Genomic DNA, 23,203 nt, shown 5'->3' on the forward strand with positions numbered 1-23,203 from the left:
CTAGACTGCCCTGAACTTCCGAGGCTCCCCTTGATTTTCTCATACTGTTAGAGAGGAGCTAGTTTTTAAAGATTTTTGGTGGATAAACTATATTGTAATGAGGTCGGGGAAGGCAAAGATCGCGTCAGTCTTTTTTTTTTTTTTTTTTCTTTCTTTTTTTTCTGTATTTTCTCTGTGTCTCGCAGACAGCCTAGTTAGTATTCAGTAACTTTCATGGAATTGAAATGAGACACTAAATAGCAGGTAAATATAAAATGTAAACGAGTGATGAAGGCGTAACTCCTTGACTGTATATCGTTCATAGTGTATTATCTCAAATCTCAAGCCAACTCCATGAGAGTTGGGGATGGCGATTTTTACAAGAGTAGCAGCCTGAGGGTAAGTGACCTCTTTAGAGTCTAGAAACAGCAAACTATTGGGCCTCGTTAGGTAAGCAAAGAACAGATTCCCGAGAGAATTCTGTGCTATGAGATGAAGTTTGGTCTTTACTCTGTAGAGGATGGAGAGCCATGAAGAGTCTTAGGGAATACTGTTGAAGCTGGGTGGGGAGAGACTAAGGCAAGGGAACAAATGGAATGCGACCCATGTGAGAGACGAAATTCAGCTAGTTAGGGTGGAGATAAGTACGTTTATGAAGATAATTTAGAATTTAAATGATCTCCTAGATAAAGTGCTCATTTATGGATAAAATAAGAATAATTTGAGTGAGTAGAAAGATAATGATGCCATCAACTGAAGTAGAAAATGAGAGAGGAAGAGGAGGTATTGGGGTAGAAGAATGAGTTTTGTTTTGGATACATTTAGTTTGGTTGACTAACTGCGATTCCACTGTTTGGAGGGGAGTAAAGCCTGTCCTTTCTCTAATGTGCAGCAGAATGAACAAGGGCTTTGAAATTAGAAGGTCACAGGAGACTCCCGTCCTAGCTATGATAATTGAGTGATCTTGAGCACATCTCTACAACTGCATTTGTTACATTTTTTCTTAAGTCTCTTGACTGTATGTCTTTTTTCCAGTGCTGTAATCACTAGCCACACGTGGTCATTGAGCATTTGAATGTTGCATGGAATTGAAATGTACTATAAGTGAAAAAAATACACACCAAAAAAATTCATACTAAAAAAAGTAAAGTATCTCATTAATAATATGCACCACCTGCACATTCTGCACATGTGTCTCAGAAATTAAAGGATAATAATTAAAATAAAAATGTGCACCACATAAGGACATGTAGGCCAACAATGGACCAAATATTTGAGAGTGGTCCCCTAAGGTTATCATGGAGTTGAAAAATCTCTATCATGTAGTGACAGCACATTACTCATGTGTTTGTGGTGATGCTGGTGGAAACAACCCTACTGCATTGCCAGTTATATAAAAGCATAGCACACACAATTATGTACAGTACATAATACTTGATAATAAAGGACTATGTTGCTGGTTTATATATTTACTATACTATACTTTTTATTGTCATTAAATTTAATTATTTTTTTGAGACAAGAGTGTCTGTCGCCCAGGCTGAAGTGCAATGGCATGATTTCAGCTCACTGCAACCTCCGCCTCCTGGGATCAAGCGATCCTCCTGCCTCAGCCTCCTGAGTAACTGGGATTACAGGCGCCCACCACCAGAACTGGCTAATTTTTTTTTTTTTTTTTTTTTTAGACAAGAGTTTTACTCTTGTCACCCAGGCTGGAGTGCAATGGCAGGATCTCAGCTCACTGCAAACTCTGCCTCTTAAGTTCAAGCAATTCTCCCCTCTCAGCCTCCTGAGTTGCTGGAATTACAGGTACCTGCCACCACGCCTGGCTAATTTTTATATTTTTAATAGAGATGGTGTTTCATCATGTTGTTGCCCAGGCTGGTCTTGAACTCCTGACCTCAAGTTAATCCCCCCCACCTCAGCCTCCCAAAGTGCTTGGATGACAGGCTTGAGCCACTGTGCCCAGCCTTATTGTTATTTTAGAGTATACTCCCACTTATTAAAAAAAAGTCAACTGCTCCTACTTATTGAAAAAAAAAAAAAAAGGTAACTGTAAAATAGCCTCAGGTAGATCTTTTAGGAGGTATTCCAGAAGAAGGCATTGTTATCATAGGAGATGACAGCTCCATGAATGTTAGTGCCCCTGAAGGCCTTCCAGTGGGTCAAGATATAGATAGAGGTGGAGGATGGTGATACCGATGATCTTGACCCTGTGTAGGCTTACTAGGCTAATGTGTGTGTTTGTGTCTTAATTGTTAACAAAAAAGTTTTAAAAGCAAAAATAATTGAAATTTTTTTAAAATAGGAAAAACTTATAAGGATACAAAGGGAAAAATATTGGCTGGGCACAGTGGCTCACATCTGTCATCATAGCACTTTGGGAGGCTGAGGCAGGCAGGAGGAGTTCAAAACCAGCCTGGGCAACATATTTACAAGAAAGAAAAAATTGATTAAAAAAAAGAAAAAAATTGTTATACAACAGTGCTCTCTCTCTCTCTGTGTGTGTGTGTGTGTGTGTGTGTGTGTGTGTGTGTGTTTGAGACAGAGTTTTGCTCTTATCACCCAGGCTGGAGTGCAATGGCGTGATCTCGGCTCACTGCATCCTCCGCCTCCCAGGTGAAGTGATTCTCTCACTCAGCCTCCCAAGTAGCTGGGATGATAGGCACCTGCCCCCACACCCAGCTAATTTAAAAATATTTTTAGTAGAGACAGGGTTTCGCCATGTTGGCCAGGCTGGTCTTGAACTCTTGAGCTCAGGTTATCTGCCTGTGTTGGCCTCCCAAAGTGTTGGGATTACAGGTGTGAGCCACTATGCCCAGCCGAGCTTTTTAATTTTATAAAACTGCGTTCTTGTGTAATAACACTTAGCTTAAAACACAAACAGGGCCTGGTGTGGTGGGTCACTCCTGTAATTCCAGCACTTTGGGAGGCTGAGGCAGGCAGATCGCCTGAGGTCAGGAGTTTGAGACCAGCCTGGCCAACATGGCGAGACCCCATCTCTACTAAAAATAGAAAAATCAGCTGGGCGTGGTGGCATGTGCCTGTAATCCCAGCTACTTGGGAGGCTGAGGCAGGAGACTCTCTTGAACCTGGGAGGCAGAGGTTGCAGTGAGCTGAGATTGTGCCACTGCACTCCAGCCTGGGCAACAGAATGAGACTATCACAATGAAGAAAAAAAAAATTAAAAATCTTGTAAAGTCGGCCGGGCGCGGTGGCTCAAGCCTGTAATCCCAGCACTTTGGGAGGCCGAGGCGGGTGGATCACGAGGTCAAGAGATCGAGACCATCCTGGTCAACATGGTGAAACCCCGTCTCTACTAAAAATACAAAAAATTAGCTGGGCATGGTGGCGCGTGCCTGTAATCCCAGCTACTCAGGAGGCTGAGACAGGAGAATTGCCTGAACCCAGGAGGCGGAGGTTGCGGTGAGCCGAGATCGCGCCATTGCACTTCAGCCTGGGTAACAAGAGCGAAACTCCGTCTCAAAAAAAAAAAAAAAAAAAAAAAAAAAATCTTGTAAAGTAAAAAAGTTAACAGTAAGCTAGGGTTAATTTATTATTGAAGAAAGAAGAAATTTTTAAAGTAAATTTAGTGTTGCCTAAGTGTACAGTTTATAAAGTCTATAGTACTGTAGAGTAATGTGAGGCCTTCACATTCACACCCCACTCACTCACTGACCCACCCTCAGAAACTTCCAGTCCTGTAAGCTCCCTTCATGTGGAGTAGGCTATACAGTGTACCATTTTTTTTAATACCTTTTGTGTGTGTGCTGTACTTTGTCTATGTTTAGAGGCACAAATACTATTGTGTTATAGTCACCTCCAGTGTTCAGTATAGTAACATGCTGTACAGGTTTATAGCCTAGAAGTGACAGTCTATACCGTATAGCTTAGGTATATAGTAGGCCATACCATCTAAGTTTTCTAAGTACACTATGATATTCTCATCACAAAATCACTTTATGATACACTTTTCAGAACGTATTCTGTTGTTAAATGATTCATGACTATCCCATATGTATGTTAATTACTTATTGAAATGATTTTTTAGATATGTTGTGTTAAATAAAATATTAAAGTTCATCTTACCTGTTTATTTTTACTTTTTGAAAATGTGGCTACTAGAAAATATAAAACTGCATGTTTGGCTTGCACTGTATTTCTGTTAGAGTGCACTTGCCCTAGATTTCAAACTTACATGTAGAGGGCAGCATCTGTGCCATATGCTCATTGCCTAGAACAGTGCTGGGCACTTAGTAGATACTCAGCAAATATTTATGAATAATGAATGAAATTTATGAGTGAATGGAATGAATGAATGAAACTCTGGAAGTGATAAGATCCCTTAGAAGGATGTTTATTATATTGTAACAATATTTGATATAAACTTGAAAAGACTCAGGCTCTAAATGTTGGTTTCATTTGATGAGAGCTCCCTGGAACCCCTAATCTCTGATTCAGGTCCCCTGCTGTGAAATGGAGCTAGGTACAAAAGATCTGGAGCTAGGTAGGAAAGCCGGCAGTTGCATTTCTTTAGAAAAGTTGGAACTGCTTTACCAAGGAGAATGAGGCAAACTGTGGTGGGGAGAGCACGGCTTCGGATTCGTAGAGACAGGTTTGAATTATGTTCCACTATCAGCTGTCTCTAACTCATCTATTTTGTTAACTTTTCTGGATCTCAGTTTTCATGGTGAAAGGGGGATAGTTTTGCATTTTACATTTAGATCTCTGATCTAGTTTGAGTTTTTTTCTGTGAAGGGTATAGGTCTGTCTAGATTCCATTTTTGCCATGTGGATCCCCGGTTGATCTAACACCATTTCTTGAAAAGACTGTTTTCTCCTTTGTATTGCTTTTGCTCCTTTGTCAAAGATCATTGACTGTATTTATGTGGGTCTATTTGTAGGCTCTGTATGCTGGTCCATTGGTCTATTTATATGTTCTTTGACCAGTCCCACACTGTCTTGATTCCTGTAGCTTTATAGCAAGCCTTGACTTAGATAATGTCAGTCCTCCAACTTTGTTCTCCTCCTCCAATATTGTGTTGGCTATTCTGGATCTTTTGCTTTTTCACATAGCTTTAGAATCAGTTTCTAAAGCCAATATCCACAAACGAACTTGCTGGAATTTTGATTGGGATTGCATTGAATGTATAGATCACATTGGAAAGAACTGACATCTTGACAATATTGAGTATTCATATCCATGAACATGGAAGATTTGTCTTTTGATTTATTTTATCAGAGTTTTGTAGTTTTCCTCATATACATCTTGTACATATTGTATTAGATTTATGCTTAAGTATTTCATTTTTGGGGTGGTGGTGAAATGAGGATAAAATAATTCGGGATTGTATGTGCTAATTAAATGAAATGACATGTCAGCTTGCAAACTGCTTGGCACTTAGAGATATTTCAATAAATGTACATTCTTCTGCACTACCCAGCATGGATATATTCATATCAGAGTTTAATCACTCAGTCATGGATTGGTCAGTCAGGTATTTATTGAGTGCCTACTCTGTGTCAGGCACAATTCCAGGAGTGTAATACAGTTGCAAAACAAAGCAGACAAAAATCCCACCCTCATGGAGTGAATGGGAGATAAATAACAAACAGGTAAGTAAAATACATAAGGTGTAAGAAGTGAGAGGGTGCCATGGAGAAGAAGGAAGCAGAGGAGGAGGGTGGGAGATGTGGGGCAGGGGCAGAGCAGCAGTTTTAAATAGGGGTCAGGAAGACCTTATAAGTAACAACTGAGAAGTGATTTGAAGAAATGAGTTAGCCCCATGCAGATTGAGGTTAGACGGAACATCAGATAAAGGTTCAGAGGCCAAAAATGTGATTGTCATTTGGGACGATAGCAAGGAGATCCATGTGGCTAGAGCAGCTAGAGTTAAAAGTGAGAAGAGCAGATGAGGTCAGCAAGGAGACAGATCCTGTAGGGCAGGCGTCCCCCCTCTTTCATTGGTAGTGAGAGGAGCACAGTATGTGGCGGCCCTCCAACGGTCTGAGGGACAGTGAACTGGCCCCCTGCGTAAAAAGTTTGGGGACGCCTACTGTAGGGTCTTGTAAGACACTGCAAAGACATTGGCTTTTATTCCAGGTGAGAAGGGAAGCTAGTGGATTGTATTGAGCAGAGAAGTCATGTGATCTAACTTAGGCTTTAACAGGATCACTGTCAGCCAGGTTGCTGTGTGGAGAAGTTGGGAGATGAGTCAGGTAGCCACTGTAATTATCTAGGGGAGAGATGAAGGCAGCTTGGGTGGTAACAGTGATAGTAAGAAATAACTGAGGCTTATAGATCCTTAGGGAAACTGTGGATGGGCTCAGGGGTGTCCTTGAATCTCCCGAAATTTTATATAAACATTTGTGTGCATACCCATTTTGGGGGAAGAACTTTTATGAAGTCTCAAAGCACTTTTATGATCCAAACAAGAACCAAGTTGGTGGTGAATAATCAGGATACCTCATGCTTCTTCCTAGCTATTCAAAGTCTTCAATTAAATTCTTTCTACAGACTTTGTGAATCCTCTAGGGCATCAATCCTGTTAGTGAGCCTCTCAGAGTTTCTACTACCTCCTTTAAGACTGTTCTATCCCTGACTTCCAGTTTAGAGTCATCAGGATTGTTAAGAAAAAAAAAAGAGCCACAGGGAAATGGGTAGATTGTGTTCATGTTCTATGCTACTAACTGTGGTAGCTTGGGAGCCACAGGCAGGAATCGGGAAAAGGCTTGACACCTTCCTAGAGACAGTGAGGGGCACTCGTGAGGCTAATCCGTTTTCAGAGGATTCTCTTTTTTAATCAGCTGTGGCCTATGAATCACATAAATCCCAGCAGCAAGAGCTGATTTTATGGGTTGGTTTGCTTAATAGTCACACAATTAAAATTAAGTTGTAAAAAACGGTGGTGTATTTGCCAGGATAAATATTTAAAAGGGAACAGCTGTAGGAAGATATAATAATTCAAATCAGCTCATCGTTCTTCATTTTCAATAAAGGCTGCGGAGGTTGCTTCTTAACCGGGGGGTTTCTTGGCCTCTCCTTTGAATACATTGTGCTACAGCTGTCAGGTTGAGGAAGGGCAAAGCTAGGAGGAGTCATACTTGCCTTTAGGAGTAGCTGATCTATGACAGAGAGAGAGTTTCTGGGGCGGCGTTAAGAAGAGGGTTGAGGTGGCTGGGCATGGTGGCTCATGCCTATAATTCTAGCATTTTGGGAGGCCAAGGCAGGCAGATCACCTGAGGTCAAGAGTTTGAGACCAGCCTGACCAACAAGGTGAAATGCCATCTTTACTAAACATACAATAAGTTAGCTGGGCATGGTGTTGGGTGCCTGTAATCCCAGCTACTCCAGAGGCTGAGTCAGGAGAATTGCTTGAATCTACAAGGTGGAGGCTGTAGTGAGCCGAAATCGTGCCATTGCACTCCAGCCTGGGCAACAACAGCAAAACTCCATTTCAAAAAAAAAAAAAAAAAAAAAAAAAAGAAGAGGGTTCAAGTCACAGATGTGTTATGAGAAAAACTCAAAGTTGCTACCATCTTCCGTGGTAGCAACTCCTGGGTTAGGTTTTCTAGCATGAAGTCCTGATGGTTATGTCTTTCAGGAGACACGTTAATAATTTTCAAAGGAAAATATATTTTACGAAGAAATGAGCCTATTTGGGAGGTAGACTTAAGTTCTCCTTTACAGGGCTCTGGGGCTGGTTGATAGGTAGTTTTGATGATAGTTGTTTTTTTAGCTTTGGTTCAGCAGCAGAGGTTGAAAACTGGGCTGAACACTTTAACTCTGTTTTTCCTCCTGCCTTTCCTTTATATCAGGAGTGCCTCTCCCCCTTTTATTTCCTTCTCTGGAAGCTGCCACGTAAGCCCTCTTGAAGCATTCCCGACCACTCATGCTACCACCTCCCCTGCCTGCAGCCTCTGTCTTGGTCTTGGTGATAGATCCTCTTGGGAGGGTCCTTAGTACCCAGACATAGCCTAATTCCCCAAGGGGATAAAACTAAGGCTCAGGGAATAAACTGGCCAAGTAGATATCACAGCTAATGGGTGGCAAAGTGGGACTCAGACCCTAGACTTTTGATTAGCCCTCTTTACACTTTGTATAACCAGTAGTTTAATATTTTGGTCCTGCCCAATTTCTTTCTTTTATTCTTTTTTGTTTTTAGATGTCATCTTGCTGGAGTTCAGTGGTGTGATCTTGACTCACTGCAACCTCCACTTCCCAGGCTCAAGCGATGCTCCCACCTCAGCCTCCCAAGTACCTGGGTCCACAAGTACATGCCACCACAACTGGCTAATTTTTTGCATTTTTGGCAGAGACAGTTTCGCTGTATTGCACAGGCTGGTCTCAGGCTGGAACTCCTGAGCTCAGGTAATCCATCTGCCTTAGCCTCTTAAAGTGCTGGGAGTGCACCACCACATCCAGCTAATTTTTATGTAGAGAAGGCATCTCACCATGTTGCCCAGGCTGGTCTTGAAGTCCTGGCTTCAAGTGATTCTCACACCTCAGCCTCCCAAAGTGCTGACATTATGTGAGCCACTGCACCTGGCCCCTGCCCAATTTCTAATATACTATTTAAAATACAACCAGATTGTAATTTCCTTGAAAGTCAGGGCCACTTTTTCCACTCATTTATGCAATAAGTATTATTTGAGTGTCTGCTTTGTGCCGGGCATTGATTAAGTGAGTAAAATAAACTGAGACTTTGCCTTCAGAGAGAGGTTGATATTTATCTTTGAATTCCTTGCGGACCCTTGTACCATAGTATATACTAAAGAAGTACTCAGTGAACATCGATTATTGTTAATAAGTATTATTGAGTGCTTCTTATATGCCAGTGCTAAGCAATGTGCGTGTATGTATTAAACTTCAGAGTAAACCTGTGAGGCAAGATCTGCTATCAACAGATGAATAGGTTGACAGATGACGTTATTGCTTCAAGCATTGGTTTTTGCCACTGCAGAACTACCTGAGGAACTTGTTTAAAATGCTGTTTCCAATGCCCCAACCTAGACCCACTGACCTAGAATCTCCTTGAGTAGGCCAGGATAGGGCATTGGATATAGCTGGGTTAGGGAACCCTGTCTTTGAACCACTGTCTTTGAAATGGGCCCATTCGGACAGGCTAGGTGAGACAGCCCCTTTTCCAGAACCTGCACACTGATGTCTGATGCTGTAAATGTTAGCCAGGTGTCCTGCTGTCCAAGTATCTATGTAGAACCTAAACTCTCTTTAACTTGGGTTTTAGCTGTGTTCTGTCCTTTCTATTTCTTTTTTTAAAAATTAGTTATGTAGCCCACTCTTCGATACTTTCTACTTCTTAAAGGAATTTTTGGCTAAGGGTACAGGATGTTTGTTGCATTATTTTCCGTACTTCCCCATGTGCTTATATTTCCTAATTAAACTTTTTGAAAATTAAAATAAAAATACATCAACCAAAGGAATGTATCAGTTTCTGCTATGAGAGGTTTTCAAGTAGCTTCAAGGACTACTTGGAGGAGTAAAATTGAGTCTTTTTCTTAAGTGACTCTTGTGTTCTAAAATAGGAGAACTTCTCTAGTTTTTCTTTCCTCTCATTTGAAGGAGTATAGAAGCTGTGGGCTGAAGAGCCAATCCATAACTGCAAAGAAAACCCAGATTAAAAGAAGGAATTATTCATTTTTGTCCACCGTCTCTGTCTTTTCCCAATGGAGAATGATAAGTCTTTCCAAGAAACGAATGTACTTTTTTCGCTTCCTTCCCATGCTAGATTTCTGCTTTGGGGTTGGAATCTAAATTGCTTAGGGTCACATGCAACGTTCTTTGTAAATTAGCCCCAGTGGGATTCCTGTCCTATTTCCTCCACATTCTTTCATGTACTTGAGGCGATGCTTTCCCCAGCACTGCATACTTTCCATGTGTCTGTGCCACTGTTACCTTAGTCCACAAGACTCATTCCCTCCTTCACTGCTTGGCACAGTCTTTCTCATCCTTCAAGACCAAGTGCAAATTTTGCCTCCCCAGAAGCCTTTCTGAACCCTCCTCTCAGCAATCCGTTGCTCCCTCTAACACACCACCCACTCAACACTTTGCACAAGCATATTTTATCATATGATATTATAGTTAGTTGTAAACAGACCAGTGGATCTCAATTGGGGGCTACTCTTGGCTAACACGATGAGGTGATGGGGTTGTGATGGTGCCACTGGCATTTAGGGGGTAGAGGTCAGGGATGCTGCCAAACATCCTATAATGTACAGGACAGGCCCCCAGCCCAGAGAATTATCCAGTCCCAAATGTCAATAGTGTAGAGGGAAGCTGGGCACAGTGGCTCATGCCTGTAATTCCAGCACTTTGGAAGTCTGATACAGGAGGATCACTTGAGTATAGAAGTTTAAGACCGGCCTGAGTAACAGGGAGACACTGTCCTTACAAAAAAAAAAAAAAAAAAAAAAAAAGCGGCGGGATGGGGGAAATTAACTGAGCCTGGTGACTCACACCTGTAATCCTAGCTACTCAGGAAGGTAAGGGAGGAGGATCACTTGAGCCTGGGAGCTCAAGGATGCAGTGAGCCATGATCATGCCACTGCACTCCAGCCTGAGCATCAGAGTGAGACCCTGTCTCAAAAAAAAAAAAAAAAAAAAAAACAACCAAGCAACCAAGCAAACAAATAAAAAAAAGTGATGAGGTTGAAAATCTCTGATCTAGACTGATATCCCTTTGTTCAAGGCCACATTTTATTTATCTTTGAATCCCTAGGAACTCTCACAGAGTAGGTTCTCAATAAATGTCAAATATACAAATGAGAGGGAGTGAATGGAAGCAAATGGGTCTAAGCCGCCTTGAGAAATAACTCTTCTTAATCCAGTGCCTCTTCTACTTCTAAATTATCCCAAAAAGAGCAAAAGCATTTTCCCTCAGATACCCTCTATGGATGGTGGCATGGAGGAAGGGCAGTCTCCTGGAATACAGAAACCATACAGTACAATAATAGTAACAGCTAACACTTGGTGAGTGCTTACTATGTGGGTCAGGTGCTATACTAAAAGCATTGACATGCGTTTAACTCATTTAATCTTAGGAGACAGGAACGATTACTCTCTCTGGATTATATTGATCGTTGAGGAAACTAAGAGTGAAGTCACTTGCCCAAGGTCGCCTTGTTAAAAAGTGGTGGATCACAGGGAACTTTGTAACTGTTGTTTCCCATTGGGATTTCTGAGAATTGAAATCATCATTCTTCCTCCCATCAAAGACCACTAAGGAGTACACTTCATTGCTGGTAAAATGGGGTAAGGCAGAGCATTGTGGGAGTGTGTGGAGAAAATCTGAGGATAACACACTTCATCAGGGAGGACTTCCCAGCCTAGCAAGGGGTTATGAAAAGCACTGAACTCATTTAACCTTGACAGCAAACTTCCGTCATCTTAATTCTTGCTGTTTTGGGGATCCTATCCCATTTTGCACATTTTATTATTAAATATAGAAAATATATTGGTGTGGGAACTCAAGTTATATCTAGTCTTAGTGATTAACTTACTGAATGACCTTGGACGAGTCATTAGACATCTAAAATGGAGCGATAGTGGTTGATTTACTTTTGGAGCGGGGTGGTGAGATGAAGAAAACCAGTGTTTGGTGTATTAGTCTGTTCTTACGCTGCTGATAAAAGCATACCCGAGACTGGGCAATTTACAGAAGAAAGAGTTTTAAGGGACTTACGGTTCCACATGGCTGGGGAGGCCTCACAATCATGGTGGAAGGCAAGGAGGAGCAAGTCACGTCTTACATAGATGGGCAGTAGGCAAAGATAGAGAACTTGTGCAGGGGAATTCTTCTTTACAAAACCATTAGATTTCCTGAGACTTACTCAGTATCATGAGAACAGCATAGGAAAGACTTGTCCCCATAATTGTTATCTCCCACTGGGTCCCTCCCATAACAAGTGGGAATTCAAGATGAGATTTGGGTGGGGACACAGCCAAACCATATCAGTTGGTGAGTAAAAAATACTCTATCCAAGTATATATTAATATTAAATAATAATGATGCAGTGTAATAGTGGGAAGGATAAGGGGTTTGAGATTGTTGCTTAAGTTGCTTCACTTCAGAGCCTCAGTTTCCTCATCTGTAAAATGAAGATTTCATATACTTTACAGGATTGTGAGGATGTGAGATGGTGTGTATCAAGCCCTAACATAATGACACCCACATGGTAGGTATCCAGTCAATGGTAGCTATTATTAATAACCCGATCAGCTGGCTTGATTGACACTACCTTATAAGTACACTTGGCAAAACAACAAGCAAAGAAACAATATACATAGCAATGAAAACAACAAACACCACCATCATCAACAACCTCATGTGGGCCTCCTCATTCCCCTAAAGATGACTCCTACCTTCCCAGTGTGCTTGAGGATCACCAAATGCTGCTAGCAAAATGGAGATCCGGCCAGATGGAGCTGCATTCCTCCTCTGAGAGACTCTGGAGTATTTATAGTGAAGGATAGCTGGGTGCACAGATTCACTCTGAAAGGCTTTGACTGCCAAGAGACAAGGGGCAAGCCAAACACAATGGGGAGGGATGAGTGTGGCTGGGGGCAGTGAGTGCTTGCTGGCTCTGTGATCTTGCCCTGTCACTGAGTTACTTTCTTCCTCCTGGTACCAAGGCTGCCCAAGAACTCCCACTGACATATGGAGGTCCTTCTTTGCCTATTTGGTGCTATGAGGAATTCCTGTCAGCTGCTAACTGTGAAGGTGGCCCATTGCACCCTAGAGGCTGTTGTGTATACCTCCTTGCCCTGCTGTGTCCTCAGAATAGGTAATGGCTTCATGTTCCAGAGAAGTGGGGAAGACACATAGTAGGAAAAAAGTATCTCAGCCCTGTTCAAGCTGCTGACTGACGTTTATTCTGGTTCTCATTTCTGTAGTCAGCTTGTCTTTCTGCCACTTTCCCAAGCAACTTCCAGCTATTTGGGTATTCATTCAACAGGTGTTTACTGAGCTCTATTAGTGCCTGCCATTATTTTAGGTTGCAGCTAAGACAGACAAGCTCCCCGCTGTCATGGAGTTTACATTGTACTGGGGAGAGATGTTAACTTAGATACAAATAAACAAGCTAACTTAAGATAGTCATAAGTTTAGTGGATTCATAAAGTATTGTGATAGAGTGACAGGAGGTGGCTATTTATGCCATCTGAGAAAGGGACTTTAGAGCTGAGAACTGAATGATTGAAAAGACTGCCATGCTCTCTGAAGTTGCATTCCAAGCAGAGAAAACCACGAGGGCACAAGCCCTGAAATGTCATATCTGAGGGCTAGAAAGCTAGCCAGTGAACTGGGACATAGAGAATTAAGGGGAAATGTATAGTGGATGAAGTCAGAGATGTATGTCACAAGGTGGGGGCCCACAGGTCACACACAGCCTGCAGTGTTTTCATATTTTACTAAAAAACAATCCTGACTTGCAATTTCTCTTAAACAAACAAACAAAAAAAACTGGCCATGCCACTATACCAGGCCATTATTCCCAAATAACAATTGCTTTCTACGTAGAGCAGTTATGATATCCTGTCCCTTTCCACCCCACTTTAATGGGGCTTAGTGTCATCAGTTGGTAAGTAGTAGACATTTGAATTAGCAGCCCCTGAATACCATGTGGGCTTAAAAGGGCTTGGATATTTCCCCCCACAGTGTGATGGAAGCATATAATGAAGGGTTTTAAATGATAGAGTGACTTGATCAAAAATTTTAAGATCATTCTGACTACTTTGTGAGAATAGATTATGATGAGGGTTGGGGGAAAGGCAACAATGAATGAAAGAGATGTTGGTGGCTAGGGCCAGTGGAGAAAGAAGTGGACAGATTTTAGGCATATTCTAGAAGTAGAATAGACAGGACTTAACTAGTGCATTAGATTTGAGGGAAAGGAAAGAGAATGAAGGATGACCCCCAGGGTTTGCCTTGAGCACCTGGGTGGGTAGTGGTGCCATTTACTGAGACAAGCCTGAGGAGTACAGGTTTGGGAAGAAAATCAAAGCTCTGTTGGAGAGTTTTTATATTCTGGACACCTATTAAACCTCGAAGTGGAATGTTAGGTAGGTACTTAGCTGAGCCAGAAACTTAGGAGGAAGGCCAAGGTTGGAGATATAAATTGGGAATCTTCAGTACATAGTTAATATTTAAAGCCATAGGAATGGATGTGATCACTAAGGCAGGAAATGTAGACATAAAATTGAATGCGGGGAGTTCTGGGATTTTTTTCTCTGTTCAAACTTTTTTTTTTTTTTTTTTTTTTTTTTTTTTTTAAAGAGATGAAGTCTTACTCTGTTGCCCAGGCTGGAGTGCATTGGTGTGATCTCAGCTTACTGCAACCTCCACCTCCCAGGTTCAAGCAATTGTCCCACCTCAGCTTCCCAAGTAGCTGGGACTACAGGTGTGTGCCACCACGCCCAGCTAATTTTTTTTTTTAGTAGAGATGGGTTTTCACTATCTGTTGGCCAGGCTGGTCTCAAACTCCTGGACCTCAGGTGATCCACCCACCTGAGTCTCCAAAAGTGTGGGGATTACAGGTGTGAGCTACCCAGCCCAGGCTTGTTCAGATTTAAATCTTCTATACTCCTGATATCATACAGGCTAATAGACTATTAGTATTAAAAAGCAATCTAAGGTTATCTATCTAGTCACCATTCCAGTATTTACTCAAACCCTCGGCACAACATCTAGCCAAATAGCTAGCCAATTGGTGCTTCTTTGACAGGAAACACGCCATTTCGATTAAGACCTTCCATTCTGTGTTTATCAGAAAGAGCCCACGTCTCGGTGGACTCTCACCATATCCCTGGAGCAAACTAAAATTCAGAGAGGTGACTTGGTCAAGCTCATGAGCCATTAAAAAGTAGTGGAAGCTGGGCACTGTGGCTCAGGTCTATAATCCCAGTACTGTGGGAGGCCAAGGCAGGCAGATCATGAGGTCAGGAGTTCAAGACCAGTCTGGCCAACACAAGGGTGTGGTGGTGTGCACCTGTAATCCAAGCTACTTGGGAGGCTGAGGCAGGAGAATCATATGAATCAATCCAGGAGGTAGAGGTTGCAGCACCATTGCACTCCAGCCCGGGTAACAGTTTGAGACTCTGTCTGAAAAAAAAAAAAAAAAAAAAAAAAAAAAAAAAAAAAAGGTAGAGTGAAAACTTGAATGCAGGTCTTCTGTTCCAATTCCATGGTTCTTTCCATTAGTACACACTAATCTAGTGATTATTACTATTAAAGATTTTAGGCCTAAATTACATTTTCTCCTGCAATTTTAATTCAATGGCCTATTTTTTTTTTTTGAGACGGAGTTTCGCTCTTGTTACCCAGGCTGGAGTGCAATGGCGTGATCTCAGCTCACCGCAACCTCCGCCTCCTGGGTTCAGGCAATTCTCCTGCCCCAGCCTCCCAAGTAGCTGGGATTACAGGCACGCGCCACCATGCCCAGCTCATTTTTTGTATTTTTAGTAGAGACGGGGTTTCACCATGTTGACCAAGATGGTCTCGATCTCTTGACCTAGTGATCCACCCACCTTGGCCTCCCAAAGTGCTGGGATTACAGGCTTGAGCCACCGCGCCCGGCTCAATGACCTATTTTGTCCCCTGGTGTGTGAAAAGCAATCATTACTTCCATCATTAAATAGCAAATTTTAAGGCACTGGACAAATATACACTTGAAGGCTAGTTGCATCAGCATTTTTTTTTTTTCCTTCTTCCAAGTTAGGGATACTGATTTAAATTGGTAAGTGAAGTTGGGTGGGAGGATACCTCTATAGCATTTACACTTCTATATTGTGATGACTGCTGAATTAGGGGACTTTCTAAAAAGAAATGTGACTGGAAGGAGTCCTTGGGACCAATCCTTACAATTTAGGAACCCTGATTCAGTCAAATGCCAAAACCTATTTGACTTGGCTCAGAGTTGGTATAATAATAGAGCTTTCCAATGTATAGGTGGATCAGGAAAGATGTACTTGTTGCTGCAGCTGTTTATACTGACCTCAAATTCAACAAGGATTCATTGAGCACTGATTATGGTCAGGGCCCCATTTCAACCTGCTCTGGAATACAGAGCATTGAGATCAGATTTTGAGGGCTTTTCGGCCTTCCTAAAAGCCCAACGGGGGTTCACATGAGAAGTAACACACACCTGGCACTTAAGCTCTTCTTTGTGTTACAATTAAGGATTCAAACTTCAAGAATAAATTGTTAACTTAGAGAAAGTTGAAATTCCTTAGAGCTTAGCATTCAAGGTCCTCCACATGTTCCTAATCTACCTTTTCAATCGTCATTCCCACTGTTGCCAGGAGTAAACCCTCTGCTCTAGTTAAATTGGATGCTCACTACCTCCTGAGCATGTTTTATCTTTTCACCTGGATACCTTACTCTTTAGATCTATGCTGTTCTTTATAGTAGCCACTAGTCACATATAGCTTTTGAGTACTTTAAGTGTGGCCAGTCTAAACTGAGATGTGCTGTTAGATACACCTAGATTTCAAAAATGTAGTTAAAAAAATCTAATAATCTTTAAATATTGATTACATATTAAAACATTAATATTCTGGACATAGATGAAATAAAGTACATTAAAACTTTCACTTTTTACTTTGACTACTAGAAAATGTAAAATTTACCTATGTCTTGCATTATATATATATATATTTTTACTTTTTGAGACAGGGTCTTAGTCTGCCACCCAGGTTGGAGTGCAGTGGCACAATCACAGCTCACTGTGGCCTCCACTTCCCTTGGCACAGGTGATCCTCCCACCTCAGTCTCCCAAGTAGCTAGGACTACATATGCATACCACCATACCTGGCTAATTTTTTTTATATTTTTTATAGAGATGGGGTTTCACCATGTGGCCCAGGCTGGTCTTGAACTTCTGAGCTCAAGTGATCCACCTGCCTTGTTCTCCCAAAGTGCTAGGATTATAAGCATGAGCCACCACACCCAGTCACATTGGATCTTTAGTGGATAGTACTCCACTAGCTTGTTAGCCAACGCAGTACTGGGCCCACCAGTCAAACCCATATTTGCACTTTCTTCCTGGAGTAAAAGTGATGAATGAAGGGAAGGAAAATTCGGAGTAAGAGTGGGTTCACACATTTGAGGCAAGCAGGCTATCTCATCAAATGAAAGTTGCTATCACTTATCAGCTAGCAGCTCAAGGAGGAAGACTGCCAAAGGTAGTAGGACAGTTATTAATAATTTGTGGCACACAGCAACTGTTCAGTAAGTGTTAGATAACTTCTTTTAGGTGCTGACACTAAATACAAAGAAAATCTTGAATCCCACTTATCCCTCCTGTTTTTCTTCTTCCACTTCTTGTCACTAAAATTTAGCTATTCCTATGAAATTCTTTCACTTCTATTCCTTTTCTCCCAATCTACAGCTAATCAGTCTTGTCAGCTCTCTTTTGAATATAGTTTTCAAACAGCTCCTAGTTTCCTTCTACCCTCTCTGTGTTCATTCCATTCTATATACTGTTAATGTTCCATATTTCTTTGCAGATGTAATTCTTCACTCAAAACCTCCCGTTTATTTTCATATGAACTTCACAAAAAGCTTTCGCTCAGCATTCAAGGCTTTTCAAACCTTATCTCTTGGTATTTCTCTCCATAAAAAAGGAATTTAGGGAAACTAGATTTATGTATAGCACTTAGAACAATGCCTGGCCCACACTAAGAACTATATAGGTCTTAGCTATTATTACTGCTCACTTTTATTCAGATATGCTGTATGCATTTTTACTCCAGAAACTGTAAATTCCCTTTTCTTATTTGAATACCTCAATCTCTAAAGGAAGGAGTGATTTAAACTATCAATGACCAGCCAAGAGCCAATTGTTACTGTTGGAAAGGCAACTTAAATATTCTTTCTACAACAGATAGGACCTGCAAATAAGGACCCTAATTTACCAAAGATATTGAAATTTAAGACTGGATGAAATAAATAAAAAATGTTTCCTTCATTCAAGAAACAGCAAATTTATGGAATGTGTTAAATAAAAACCTGAAAAATATAAATGGGTTCTAGATTTAGGGCACTCTCCAACTTTGGCATATATTAGAATAATCTGGGAGCTTTAAAAAACACAGTTGCCTGGGCCCCATCTCTGATTTATTGAAGGGGAAGGCCTCAAGCACTTGAATTTATTTTAATGCCTCATAGGTGATTCTCCGTGTAACCACATCTGACCATCACTGATCTAGTCAAGAGAAACTTTGGTTTAGGGAGGCTGATCATGTTTGGCATATATTTTTCTCGATGTTTAAAAAAAACCCCAGTATACTAAGAGAACTGATTAACCTACGATGACTTATGTATTTATGAAGTGTTCTAAAAAACCAAACAAAAACCAAAGAAACAAGAAAACCAACCTTTTCAACTTGATTTAGGGTTCAGAAGATACATACACCTCATACCGCATTGAGCATTCATCTAAAAGTTTGCCGGTTGATCTGACTTCCATTAATTAAAAAAAATTCAAAACAGAATTACTTAATATAGATTTAACTACGTACAATATTTACAATTTACAGATTTTACAACAAAATTATACAGTTAAGCCTGTTGTGGAAAAGTTGGTATTTTATAACACTTCAGAAATTTCAAAAACTTTACCTCAAAAACATTGTACACAAATTTACCAAAGTGCTGTAGCTCATTTTATCTCAACAATACAGTTAGCAATCCAGGTGCCCAAATCTCTAGGCATGTAACCCATAAGCTATTGAGACAGCACTTTTTATACAATAGCAGAGGCTGTTAGAAACCTTAAGTCTTTCAAACCTTATAACAATGCCCCTTTCACCCTCCAATCCTGAGACAACAAGTCCTGTAGTTCCCCCTCATCATCGCTGTCAGCATTCTCTTCTTCCTTTTTCTGCAATTCTTTTATGGTCAGGATTTCTTTAAGTTTATTTTTTATTTCATCCTGGCGATTCCGTAGCTTTTCCACCCGTCGGTAACACTCTATCTGCTCATCGATCTCCCCAATCTGACGGTCCAACCGTCCCTCCTCATCCTCTTCGGCAACTATGGCTTCGGAAATAGTGTTGACCTGCCTCATGGCTTTTTGAAATTCGTCCCACTCTTTGTCCATCTGATCTTTAGGGGCATCAACCTTTCGTACTCTTGCATCTACCTCAGGGTCGTCAAAAAAACCTTCGGGTAACGCTTCCGCGGTGTTTTCTCTCCTTTCCACCACCTTTTCATGGATTTCTGCTTTCTCAATTGACCCTGAATGAGGAATTATGGGGGCCTTGGGAGGATTATTATGAAAGAAATCGTCTGGCAGCACACTGCTCGTTACCTCCCGCGAAGAGGAAAGTGAATGTTCCTTGCCCTGTGCGTCGGACAGCAACTTGCCGGCGTCCCCGCTTTTTCTTTCTCCACCTCCTTCTTCCTGTTCCTCCTCCTCCTCCTCATCTTCATAATCGGGGAGTAAACTGAGTCCTGAGGGCTTACTGGGAGTCGCTCTAATGGACTCCTTTCCCATTTTGTCAAAGTTGGTGGGCAACGCAGATGTGGAGGGCTGTACCTGAGGCACCAAGGTGGCCTTCATTCTCTTGGTATCTTGGCCGTCTGCGTCTGGCGCTTTCCTCTTGACGGACTGAGGCGCTGAGCTGGCGGACGGACCCTGGCTGGCTTCCTTCGCGCCTTTCAGCTCGGCCACTTTCTCTCGGTGCTGCTTTCCCAGGACGTGAGTCTGCCACAGAAGCTCACTCTTAACCGGAGTGTTACACAGGACACAACTCAGCTGTCCCAAACGGTTGTACTTAGCGAATGGAGATTCTATCCGTTTCCGATTAGTGCTGAGACGCTGCTTCTCCTTCATTAACCGCCGCAGTTCTTCCTGATTTACTACTCGCTTCCCAGCCGGAGTCCCAGCGGAGGCGGAGAACGCCATCTTGGCGACCAGACCCAAAGCGCGTCCGGCTTCCGTCCGGCGAGGTATGATAACGTCACTTCTTGTGACGGGCGGTGATTGGCCGAGGCTCAAGCGAGCGTGGCGTGGCGTTCGGATTTTTGCTTAGAGTCGCCACTAAGGCTTGTGTGTCTATGTGTGTGTGTGTTTGTGCGTTGTTGTTGTTTTTGTTTTTTTCGCCCTGAACGATTAGGCTATGGCTGCGATAAAGGCCGTAAACTCCAAGGCTGAGGTGGCGCGGGCCCAGGCAGCTTTGGCCGTCAATATATGCGCCGCCCGAGGGCTGCAGGATGTGCTGAGGACCAACTTGGGTCCTAAAGGCACCATGAAAATGTGAGACGGCGGTTGGAGCGGCCGTTAGGCGGCTGGGGGCTTGTTGGGTGTCCTGGCCCGCCCTGAGGCAGGCGTCCACGGAGCGATATGGATGTTCTTGCGAGCTTGATTTCCCTCATTCTCATCCCTGACCTGAGGGTATCTCTCGCATGGTGCGGGTGGAGGAGAAAAGCCTCCCTTAATAGAGGGTCCAAGGGGTGAAGCTGTGACCCCCCTCCCGACCCCCCACTTTTCGTCAAGGTTCATATGCAGTTAGAAAGTCAGTTAATTTAGTGTCTCATTGAAAACATAAAGCATTTAACTCCTCTGCGCTTTAAAACTGCATACCTTTAGTTCATAAATTCAACAGGTAGTTATTTTTGTTTTTTCGTATGGTAAATGTATTGTAGTGGAGGGGGCACAGGGATTGGAGCCAGGAAGGCGGCATGGGGTCAAATCCAAGTTCCCGTGCCTATGGTTCTTCATATCTGTTTCTCTCTTCAGTATATATTAAGCACCATTTTCTCTAGACAAGAGTGAGGAAAAGAGACCAGTGAGGGCAAAAGGGTATAAGAGGAGAGACACATCGTCATAGTAATGAACAAAATAAATTAATGGTAGAAGAAGTCACTTAGGTACTAGCTGCTGGGACACAGAAATGATCAAGATAAAGTTTCTGTTCTAAAAAAGGTGTGGTAGAGATAGATGTGGTAGAGTCGGATGTGCTAATTATATATAGATGCATGTAATTATGCTGAGGAAAGGGACTAATTACTGATGGCAGAAGGAAAAGCGTCTTAACTAACAATGTTTTATCAGAGGCTTGAAAGAAGAGTAAGAGTTCACTAGTTGGAAGAGGGAGTAAAGGCCTGGGCAGAGGGTAATTTCAGAAATAAGAAAGACCAAGGATGCAAATCCAACAGAAACAAAACAGAACATGGTGTATTAAGGGGACTGGAAGATTTGCTTGTGGGAAAGTAGATGAGGCAGGGAGGACAGACATAAACCAGATTGGGAAAAGTCAAGTATGCCATTGCTATGTTTGGATTTTAACTTGAAAATGATGGAAAACATAAAGATCATTGGAGGACTTTTGATCAGGGAACTGACTGAATCACATTGCCTTGTAGAAAGAAAAATGTGTGGAGGATATAGGAGGGTATATTTAAGTTTGGAGATATCTGGATGTCATCCAAGGTAGAGATGACAATGACAGTGGAGATGGAGAGAAGGGGGCAGAGTTAAGAGATATTTAAGTAGTAGAATTGAAAGAACTTGGTGATCTAATAAATGCAGGGATGAGGGAAACCACGTTGAGTGACTGAAAGAATGAAAACATTCACTGAAATAAGCCTGCAGAAAATTTGCAAATTTGTGCTTTGTAGACTTATGAGTATTCTTTGACCAAACCACTGTTCATAACTCATCAACTGCTTTTATCTTTAAACCTGTAAATGCTCCATTTTCTATGAAATCGCCTTAAGCTGTCCATTTGGGGAGAAATCATTCCGTGAGCTGCAAATGGTGGTAATTACCATGGCATATTCCCATGGTACAGTAGAAGTTTTCCAAGTCCTATTCCCTCTGTTAAGGATAATGAAGTGGCAAGCACTGGGAGTGTCTTGCTTGACTCTACCAAGTGAAGTTAACATCATTGCTCTCCGAACAGGCTTGTTTCTGGTGCAGGTGACATCAAACTCACCAAAGATGGCAACGTGCTGCTCCATGAGATGGTGAGTTGATGCTGCTGACTTTAATAAAATGTAATAAGCCTTAATTAGGAGCATAGTAGAATTTGTATATCTTTAAAACCAAGACTGTCAGCTAAATACTGCAGTCTTGAGATATGCTTGTTGAATTAGACCTCAATAAAAAATGATTTTTTGGCTGGGTATGGTGGCTCACTCCTGTAATCCCAACACCTTGGGAAGCTGAGATGGGTGAATCGCTTGAGCCCAGGAGTTCAAGACCAGCCTGGGCAACATGGTGAAACCCATCTCTCCAAAAAAAAAAAAAAATTAGCCCGGTGTGTTGGCATGTGTCTGTAGTCCCAGCTACCTGGGAGGCTGAGGTGAGAGGATCATCTGAGCCAAGGAGGCCAAGGCTGCAATGAACAGAGATTGTGCCACTGCACTCCAGCCTGGGTGACAGAGCAAGATGCTGTCTCAAAAAAAAAAAAAAAAAAAGTTTATTCTTTTTTTTTGTTTGTTTTTTTGCTGTTTCCATGTCTTTGTATAGTGCATGTAATAGCTTGAGTATACTTATAAATTAATAACATCTTTTAAAGGCACTGCCTTATGTTCTTTGTAATCACAGAAAAATAAAAATATCATTTGCAAGTTTAATAAATGTATTCATTTTGAGATTGAAGGATTTAATCTTATTTTAGAAATGTCATTGCATTCTGAAGCAAAGATTTATGAAATGTTCAGACTTCATTACCTCACACTTTTAAAATTTTGGATTTGACATTTAGGTATTGATAATAGAAAACTTGTAAACTTGAAGAATGAAGCTTATTTCATTTTTAAATTTTACTGCTGACCCCTAGGTTATCTTGTTTTTCGTGGCCTACTTCCTTATCTCATCCTCTCTTTTTAAATCTGTTGCTTGCTTTTTCCAGCAAATTCAACATCCAACAGCTTCCTTGATAGCAAAAGTAGCAACAGCTCAGGATGATGTCACAGGAGATGGTACTACTTCAAATGTTCTAATTATTGGAGAGTTATTAAAACAAGCTGATCTGTACATTTCTGAGGTATTAGAATTTCACACAATTCATATATTTTTTTGAATGGCAAGTTGTTTTTTTAACTAGTAAAATGGTTGAGTTTTAGACAGTTAATTTTGTTTTTATATATTTATTTAGAGATGGAGTCTAGCTCTGTCACCCAGGCTAGAGTGAAGTGGCAGGTTCTCAGCTCATTGCAACCTCCGCCTTACAGGTCCAAGCGATTCTCCTGCTTCA

At 41.7% G+C, this 23,203-nt stretch overlaps 2 protein-coding genes across 3 annotated transcripts in view; one reads left to right on the forward strand and one right to left on the reverse strand.

Moving 5' to 3' along the window:
• Nucleotides 1-18,490: 18,490 nt before the first annotated feature.
• Nucleotides 18,491-19,905, reverse strand: ZNF830 (zinc finger protein 830). The gene has a single exon (XM_003933039.4). The coding sequence runs from the start codon at nucleotides 19,903-19,905 to the stop codon at nucleotides 18,787-18,789; it is 1,119 nt and encodes a 372-aa protein (XP_003933088.2). The 3' UTR covers nucleotides 18,491-18,786.
• A 62-nt stretch (nucleotides 19,906-19,967) lies between these two features.
• CCT6B (chaperonin containing TCP1 subunit 6B) overlaps nucleotides 19,968-23,203 on the forward strand; it is a 41,346-nt gene continuing 38,110 nt past the window's right edge. Inside the window, exons 1-3 of one of the 2 annotated variants that reach the window (XM_074388383.1) lie at nucleotides 19,968-20,256; nucleotides 21,905-21,968; nucleotides 22,859-22,993. In XM_074388383.1, coding sequence (XP_074244484.1) covers nucleotides 20,120-20,256; nucleotides 21,905-21,968; nucleotides 22,859-22,993 — 336 coding nt within the window. In that variant the 5' untranslated portion in view covers nucleotides 19,968-20,119. The remainder of the gene's footprint in view (nucleotides 20,257-21,904; nucleotides 21,969-22,858; nucleotides 22,994-23,203) is intronic. The other variant, XM_074388384.1, reaches the window with a different exon arrangement.

Source organism: Saimiri boliviensis, chromosome 17 (genome assembly GCF_048565385.1).
Source record: "Saimiri boliviensis isolate mSaiBol1 chromosome 17, mSaiBol1.pri, whole genome shotgun sequence".
NCBI classification, from domain to species: Eukaryota; Metazoa; Chordata; class Mammalia; order Primates; family Cebidae; genus Saimiri; species Saimiri boliviensis.

What these genes read in the sequence shown, in the direction of transcription:
- ZNF830 (XM_003933039.4), bottom strand. Translation starts at nt 19,905, where the DNA reads ATGGCGTTCTCCGCCTCCGCTGGGACTCCGGCTGGGAAGCGAGTAGTA.